Genomic DNA, 9,377 nt, shown 5'->3' with positions numbered 1-9,377 from the left:
ACACCTCGAGCCTCCAGAAGATCCTCCGTATTTTCTGGCCAAGAAAGATCTCCAACCACACCCTGCTCCTTCAGTGTCGTCAAGAGGAAACATTGGAGATGGATCGGGCACGCGATGAGAAGGGGCCAACTCCATCATCGAGACAGCACTTTGTTAGACCCCTGAAGGGTGGAGGAAATGTAGGAGACCAAAGACAACTTGGTGCCGTACTGTAAAAGGATGGTATGCAAGACAAATATTTCACACTACCTTATTACATGTGACAAAAATCAACCAATTTACCAGTTTTGATATTTCAGTTTTGTGACCCTGATACTCTTGACTCAGTTAATTTACTGAGATTTCCTCTGCAGTCAGAGCTTGTTGTTTTTTTCAGGTTGCCTTATTATCCGCTCTCAGTCTATCCATCATCTACTGTTTTCTTCTCTCCGACCTATTGTTGTAGTCCAAAAGACCATAAGACATTGGAGAATTAGTCATGTCTCCTCCAGCATTCCACTTTGCTTCATTTGTTTTCCCTTTCAATCCCATTCTCTTGCCTTCTTTCCATAACCTTTGACATCTTTACTAATCAAGAACCTATCAACCTCCACTTTAAATATACCCAATGACTTGGATTCCACAGTCGTCTGTGGCAACGAATTTCACAGATTCTTCACGCTCTGGCTAAAGAAGTTCCTCGTCATCTCCATTCTAAAGGAGCAGCCTTCTACTCTGAGGCTGTGTCCTCCGGTCTTGGACTCCCCCACTACTGGAAACATCTTCTCCACATCCACTCTTTCCAAGCTCTTTAATATTCAGTATCAATGACATTCACTCCCCTTATTCTTCTAAATTCCAGTGAGTTTCTTTTCTTATTCATAGTCCTTTTTCCTGTATCTCAAAAAATTTGTGTTAACTTTGTCCGGTTCTGAAGAAAGGAGGAAGATATAACCATGATGGTTGTAGATAGGGTAAATAGATATAGTCTTTTGCACAGGGTTGGGAATCAGGAACTAGAGACCACAGGTTTAAGTCAAAAAGATAAAGATTTAATCATCGCCGTTCAATAAGATCATGACAGTCCTGGCCATGAACTCATCTCCACCTACCTGCCTTTTCCCCATAACCCTTAATTCCCCTACTATGCAAACATCTAACCAACCTGGTCTTAAATGTATTTACTGAGGTAGCCTCCACTACTTCATTAGGCAGAGAATTCCACAGATTCATCACCCACTGGGAAAAGCAGTTCCTCCTCATCTCCATCCTAAATCTACTCCCCCAAATCTTGGGGCTATGTCTCCTAGTTCTGGTCTCACCGAGCAGCGGAAACAACTTTCCTGCCTCTATTTTATCTATCCCTTTCATAATTTCATATGTTTCTGTAAGATCTCCTCTCATTCTTCTGAATTCCAGCAAGTACAGTCCCAGGTGGTTCAATCTCTCCACATAGTCTAACCCCCTCATCTCTGGAATCAGTCCGGTGAACCTCCTCTGCACCACCTCCAAAGCCAGTTTATCCTTCTTCAAGTAAGGAACCAGTACTCCAGGTGTGGCCTCACCAGTATCCTGTTCAGTTGTAGCATCAACTCCCTGCTGTTAATTTCAATCCCTCCAGCAGTGAAGGCCAACATCCCATTTGCTTTCTTGATAGCCTGCTGCACTTGCAAACCAACCTTTCTTTTTCATGCACAAGCACTCCCAAGTCCCTCTGCACAGCAGCATGCTGCAATTTCTTTTATTATTTAAATAATAATCTGCTCTTTCATTTTTTCTTCCAAACTGGATGGCCTCGCATTTACCAACATTGTACTCCACCTGTCAGACTCTTGCCCACTCACTTAACCTATCTATGTCTCTCTGCAGACTCCCTGCATCTTCTGCACAATTTGCTTTTCCACTCAAATTAATATCATCAGCAAAATTAGATACTCGGTCTCCTCTTCTTGATCATTAACGGATATTATGAACAGTTGTGGACCCAGCACCAATCCCTGCAGCACACCACTCACCACTGATTGCCAAGCAGAGTAACACCCATGTACCCCAACTCTCTGCTTTCTATTAGTTAACCAATCATCTATCCATGCGAATACATCACCCCCAACTCTATGCATCTTTATCTTATGGATAAGTCTTTTATGTGGCACCTTATCGAATGCCTTCTGGAAATCCAAGTAAATAACGTTGCGATCAGTATATCCTCAAAGAACTCCAGTAAGTTTGTCAAACAGGACCTGTTTTTGCTGAATCCATGCTGCATCTACCTGATGAATTCATTTCTTTCCAGATGCCTCATTATTTCTTCTTTAATGATAGCTTCAAGCATTTTCCCAACTGCAGAGGTTAAATTAACTGGCCAATAGTTACCTGCCTTTTGCCTACATCCTTTTTTGAACAGTGGCGTGACATTCACCATCTTCCAATCGGCCAGGACCTGCCGAGAGTCCAGAGAATTTTGGTAAATTATCACCAAAGCTTCTACTATAACTTCTGCCATTTCTTTCAGTACCCTGGGATATATTCCATCAGGACCAGGGGACTTATCTATTTTCAGGCCCACAAGTTTGCTCAGCACTACCTCTTTAGTGATAGCTATTGTAACGAGGTCCTCACCTCCCATCGCATCCATAACATCTCTCATTGACATGTTAGATGTGTCCTCCACCGTGAAGACGGACACAAATGAGTCATTCAAAGCCTCTGCCATTTCCTCGTTACCCAATATTAATTCCCCCTCCTCGTCCTCCAGGGGTCCTCCATACACTTTAGCCACCCTTTTCTGCTTTATATAATTAGAAAAACTTATCATCATCATCATCAGGTGCCATGCCCAGTTTGAGCTTTGACTGCCATGGCCCACACACTCCTGTTTCGGGTCAAGTGGATCAATTCATTGGTATTCATTTCCAGTTCTCTGGCTGCTGTCTCCATCATCATTTGTCTTTGCCTGCCTCTTGCTTTCTTCCCTTCAATTTTTCCCATAATTACTGTGCATTCTAACTCCTCTTTCCTAATCACATGCCCAATGAAGTCATGTTGCCTTTTCATGATCTCATACATTATTTCTCTTTTTGTGCTTGCTCTGTTCATGACATCCTCATTAGATATTCATTTTGTCCATGATATTCTTTGCATCCTCTTCAAAAACCACATCTCTGCTGCTTCAATTTGCTTCCTCATGTTACTAGATATTGTCCAACATTCTGAGCCATATAACATAACTGGATAAACGTAACATATCAGACAAAAACTTTTACTATCCGTTTTTATATTTTGTGCTAGTTTAATTTCTAAATCTAGCTTCCCTTTCTTTAGTGGTTCTTTGTTGCTTTTTAAAGTTTTCCCTATTTTCCAGTTTCCCACTACTCTTGGCGACTGTATGCATGAGATTTTAGTTTGATGCCTTCTTGTATTTGCTTAGTTATCCAAGGCTGGCTCTCCCCTCCCCTACTATCCTTGCTTTTAACTGGAATATACTTTTGTTGAGCACCGTGAAAAATCTCCTTGAAAATCTTCCACTGTTCCTCGACTGTCCCACTATATAGCCCGTGTTCCCAGTCTACACCAGCCAAATCCTCCCTCATCCTGTTGTAGTCTCCATTGTTTAGGCATAATACACCGGTTTTAGATCAAACTATTGCATGCTCTATTTGTATGAGAAACCAAATCATACTGTGATCACTCTTTCCAAGTGGATCTCTAACTACAAGATCACTAATTTTACCTGGCTCATTGCACAGGACCAGATCTAAGATAGCGCATTCCCTTGTACGTTCAGTAACATGCTCTTTATAACGCATTTGTACACTCTCCCCATGGGTATCCTCTGGTTGACAATAGACAATAGACAATAGGTGCAGGAGTAGGCCATTCGGCCCTTTGAGCCAGCACTGCCATTCACTGTGATCATGCCTGATCACCCACAATCAGTACCCCGTTCCTGCCTTCTCCCTATATCCATTGGCTCCGCTATCATGAAGAGCTCTATCTAACTCTTTCTTGAATGAATCCAGAGAATTGGCCTCCACTGCCTTCTGAGGCAGAGCATTCCACAGATCCACAACTCTCTGTGTGGAAAAGTTTTTCCTCAACTCCGTTCTAAATGGCCTACCCCTTATTCTCAAATTGTGGCCTCTGGTTCTGGACTCCCCCAACATCGGGAACATGTTTCCTGCCTCTAGCGTGTCCAATCCCTTAATAATCTTATATGTTTCAATCAGATCCCTCTCATCCTTCTAAATTCCAGTGTATACAAGCCTAGTCACTCCAATCTTTCAACATATGACAGTCCCGCCATTCCGGGAATTAACCTCGTGAACGTCTGCTGCACTCCCTTAATAGCAAGAATGTCCTTCCTCAAATTTGGAGACCAAAACTGTACACAATACTCCAGGTGTGGTCTCACCAGGGCCCTGTACAGCTGCAGAAGGACCTCTTTGCTCCTATACTCAACTCCCCTTGTTATGAAATCCAACGTGCCATTAGGTTTCTTCACTCCCTGCTGTACCTGCATGCTTACTTTCAGTGACTGATGAACAAGGACACCAAGATCTCTTTGTACTTCCCCTTTTCCTAACTTGACACCATTCAGATAGTAAACTGCCTTCCTGTTCTTGCCACCAAAGTGGATAACCTCACATTTATCCACATTGAACTGCATCTGCCATACATCTGCCAACTCACCCAACCTGTCCAAGTCATCCTGCATTATCTCAACATCCTCCGCACATTTCACACTGCCACTCAGCTTTGTGTCATCTGCAAACTTGCTAATGTTACTTTTAATCCCTTCATCTAAATCATTAATATAGATTGTAAATAGCTGCAGTCCCAGCACCGAGCCTTGCGGTACCCGACTAGTCTCTGCCTACCATTCTGAAAGGGACCCGTTGATCCCTACTCTTTGCTTCCTGTCTGCCAACCAATTTACGATCCATGTCAGTACCCTAACCCCAATACCATGTGCTCTAATTTTGCCCACTAATCTCCTATGTGGGACCTTATCAAAGGCTTTCTGAAAGTCCAGGTACACTACATCCACTGGCTTTCCCAGTCCATTTTCATAGTTACATTCTTAAAAAATTCCAGAAGATTAGTCAAGCATGTTTGCCCTTCGTAAATCCATGCTGACTCGGACCTATCCTGTTACTGCTATCCAGATGTGCCGCTATTTCATCCTTTATAATTGACTCCAGCATCTTCCCCACCACTGATGTCAGGCTAATTGGTCTATAATTCCCTGTTTTCTCTCTCCCTCCTTTCTTAAAAAGTAGGATAACATTAGCTATCCTCCAGTCCTCAGGAACTGATCCTGAAACATTGGAAAATAATTACCAATGCGTCCATGATTTTTAGAGCTACCTCCTTAAGTACCCTGGGGTGCAGACCATCAGGCCCTGGGGATTTATCCGCCTTCAGTTCCATCAGTCTATCCAACGCCATTTTCTGCCTAATGTGAATTTCCTTCAGTTTCTCTGTTACCTTAGCTCCTCCGGCCACTATTACATCTGGGAGATTGTTTGTGTCTTCCCTAGTGAAGACAGATCCAAAGTACCTGTTCAACTCCTCTGCCATTTCCTTGTTCCTCATAATAAATTCACCCGTTTCTGTCTTCAAGGGCCCAATTTTGGTCTTAACTAATTTTTTCCTCTTCACATACCTAAAGAAGCTTTTACTATCCTCCTTTATATTCTTGGCTAGCTTGCCTTCATATCTCATCTTTTCTCCCCGTATTGCCCTTTTAGTTATCCTCTGTTGCTCTTTAAAAGTTTCCCAATCCTCTGGCTTCCCACTCATCTTTGCTATGTTATACTACTTCTCTTTTATTTTTATACTGTCCTTGACTTCCCTTGTCAGCCACGGTCACCCCTTACTCCCCTTAGAATCTTTCTTCCTCTTTGGAATGAACTGATCCTGCACCTTCTGTATTATTCCCAGAAATACCTGCCATTGTTGTTCCACTGTCATCGCTGCTAAGGTATATTTCCAGTCAACCTTGGCCAGCTCCTCCCTCATGGGTCCATAGTCTCCTTTGTTCAACTGTAATACTGACACTTCCGATATTCCCTTCTCCCTCTGAAATTGTAGTTTAAAACTTATCATATTATCATATGGTTGGTCTGGTTTTCCCCCACATTCCAAAGATGCATGGGGTGGTAGATTAATTGGTCACATGGGGGTAATTGGGTGGCACGAGCTTGTGTGAGCACAAGAGTCTATTACCATGCCCTGTCTCTAAATCAGGGGTTCCCAACGGTTTTATGCCACGAACCCCTACCATTAACCAAGGAGTTAGCAGAACCCAGGTTAGGAACCCCTGCTCTAAATTAATATAAAGAATTAAAAAATAAAATTTACTTTGAACAATAACATTTAAAAGGCACTCAGATTGGAACGGAACTGGAATTGGTTTATTATTGTCACGTGTAACAAGATACAATAAAAATCTTGTCTGACATACTCCTCATACAGACCATTACACAGAGCATTGAGGTAGAACGAGGTAAAACAGTAACAGGTGCAGAATCAAGTGTTAAATTTATAGAGAAAGATATGGGCCAAACGTGGGCAAATGGAACCGGCTTAGTCTGAATCAGAATCAAGTTTAATATCACTGGTGTGAGTCGTCAAATTTGTTGTTTTGTGGCAGTGGTAGATTGCAATAAAATACTGTAGGTTACAGTGAGAGGTAAATATAATCAAGTAGTGCAAACAACAAGAAAGCAAAGATAGTGAGGTAGTGTTCATTGTTCATTCAAAAGTCTGATGGCGGAGGGGATGAAGTTGTTGCTAAATGTTGGCTTGTGTGCTTGCAGGCTCTGGTACCTCCTCCTTGATGGTAGCGATGAGAAGAGGGCACGTCCTGGGTGATGGGGGTCCATAGCTCCCTTCTCGTCTTTGATGCTGGATGCTGCTTTTCTACACATCCTTTCACGTGGATATGCTCAGAGTTTGGGACGGCTTCACCCGTGACGAACTGGGTCGAATCCACTACCTTTTGTAGGATTTTCCGCTCAAAAGCATTGGCGTTCCCATACCAGGCTGTAATCAGCACACTTCCCACCGCACATGTACAGAAGTTTGACAAGGTTTTTGATTGCATGCCGAATCTCCGCAAACTCCTGAGGAAGTAGAGGCGCTGTCGTGCTTTCTTTGCAATTATATTTTTATATGATGGGTCCGGGACAGGTCCTCTGCGATAGTGATATGACAAATTACTGATCCTCCAATAATGTTCTCGATTCCATGATGGAGCTGGCTCTGTTTCCGACCCTGTGCAGTGGCCCCTCCATACGATGCAGCCAGTCAGAATGCTCTCCACGATACATCCGTAGAAAATTTGACACAGGTTTCTTGATTGGCACGGGCAAGTCGGGCCGAACGGCCTGTTTCCGAGCTCTGCATCTCCGCGAACAACGACCCGAGGGGTTAACCCTTCACCCGCCAGCTCTAAGTTCAGCTTGAAATCTGAAGCGGTGACTCCTGCGAGCTCGCCGGTCTCTGCAAGCGTTCATGCTGGAGCTGGGACTTCAGATAAGAATCGCCTTTGAGGTAGAAAGGCGTGACCGGTTATTTTGCAATATGGGAGGGGAGTACTCGGCGTCATGGACCCGGGGTGTAGGAGGGATCTCCCCGCCCATTTTTGGTCAGTTTTGTGAAGAGTTTCAGTTGCTGGCTGGAAACCATCGTCAGCTTTGAGGCTGAGATCTGTCTCGGGCAGTTAAAACAACAGCGGGGTGAATGTGGACGCCGTGATCAGCCCCGTGATGCGGAAATAGCCAACGCGCGGAAGTTTTCAGCGGAGGAACTTCAGGCAATTTTTTTTGAGAAGGTGGGGGATTGACGGGAGAGGAACGACTACAATATGGACAAGGCCATTAAGGAAGGGCAACTCTATATCTTGCAACCTAAATTCGGAAAGGTAAGGCCCCAGAAACAATATTTGAGTATATAACTTTCCTATTCAATAGTAATTGTGCATTCACTCGGGTCGGGAGAGCGGCGACTGCCAGGGAGCGCTGTTGCAGTTTGGACCACGACTTGTCCTTAATCTCTCTGTGTACATTAACTTTATGTTCAGTGCAGTTTTCTAGTGCACTGGGCACTTTGCATCTTTTTTTGCACTCGTGTGAAAAAACTTGAATCGATAAAACTGCAGCCGAGGTGGTTTCCAGAGCCGAGTTCCACAGGAGGGGTTTTGTCTGCATTTTACGCGTTTATTTTTCTTAAAATATTAATCCACTTAAAAATCAGGTCTGACGTCTGTGTGGGCTCGTTACTCTTTTAGAGCAGGCCAGTTAGGGTTGTTGGACTTGGCAAGGATTTTAAAAAAGATCTTGGTCTGATACAATCATCTTGAGTGGTGTTTGTGGTTTACCCAGTTGGCCTGCGTTCTTTTGTCTAAATTAACCATGCTCCAGGATTTAGCCGGCCGATCTGCAGAGATATTCCAGACATGAGAAAATCTGCAGATGCTGGGGATGCAAAGCAACACACACACAATGCTGGAGGAACTCAGCAGGCCAGGCAGCGTCTATGGAAAAGAGTGAAAGTCCTCGTTTCGGGCCGAGACCAGGGTCTTGCTCTCTTCCACAGAAACTGCCTGACCTGCTAAGCATTTTGTGCGTATTGCTTTGGGTTTCCAACGTCCGCAGATCCTCTCGTTGTTAGAGATATTCCAGTGTTGCCTTGACTCTCGTTGTCTGAATGTGTTGGTTTAAACCGCAGAGGGGACTGTGTCTGTGTGTATACACACAGAACTCTCAGGCCCGTGGTGAAATTGGAATCACATGCGGCCCAGGACACAGAATAGAAAAGGATAGACGCTGATTTGAGTGTATTTCTATGTTACACTGACTTTCTATTTATTATAAATTACTATGATTGCACATTTGGACGGAGACGTAACGTAAAGATTTTTACTCATGTATGTGAAGGATGTAAGAAATAAAATCAATTCAATGCAATTCACAGCACACAGCGAACCCGCCGGGGTCTGCTGGCGTTTTGTCAGCTTACGTCAGCTGACCAGAGACTTCTACCACCAAATTCTCCAAAGCAACGGAATTCATTACGAACATGCACGAACAAATAACGGCTACAAATCTGCCCCTACGCCATCAGATTTCTAAGTGGACAAAGGACCCTATCTCACTTTTATTTTGCTATTTGCACCACTTGTTTAACATTTTAGATATATATTTCAGACTGCAATTTGCAGTTTTTATTATGTACTGTAATATACTGCTGCCACAAAACAACAGATTTCACGACATGGCATGGTGATTTTTAAACTCGATTCGGATTCAGAAATAAGCACATTGAGGGAGAAAAGGCTCAGTCTGAGTGACAAGTCTTTTGCATTTTCAAGAATAAATGACCATCAAAGGTCT

The 9,377-nt window shown here is 43.5% G+C and overlaps 1 protein-coding gene across 1 annotated transcript in view; it reads left to right on the top strand.

The window, feature by feature from the left end:
* The first annotated feature begins 7,628 nt into the window (after nucleotides 1–7,628).
* dok1b (docking protein 1b) overlaps nucleotides 7,629–9,377 on the top strand; it is a 94,148-nt gene continuing 92,399 nt past the window's right edge. The window contains exon 1 of the mRNA XM_072256767.1: nucleotides 7,629–7,906. Within this exon, the coding sequence (XP_072112868.1) occupies nucleotides 7,850–7,906 (57 nt within the window). The 5' untranslated portion in view covers nucleotides 7,629–7,849. The remainder of the gene's footprint in view (nucleotides 7,907–9,377) is intronic.

The sequence above is a fragment of the Mobula birostris genome, chromosome 4 (assembly GCF_030028105.1).
Source record: "Mobula birostris isolate sMobBir1 chromosome 4, sMobBir1.hap1, whole genome shotgun sequence".
In the NCBI taxonomy this organism is placed as follows: Eukaryota; Metazoa; Chordata; class Chondrichthyes; order Myliobatiformes; family Myliobatidae; genus Mobula; species Mobula birostris.
This window is presented reverse-complemented; position numbering and strand designations above follow the sequence as displayed.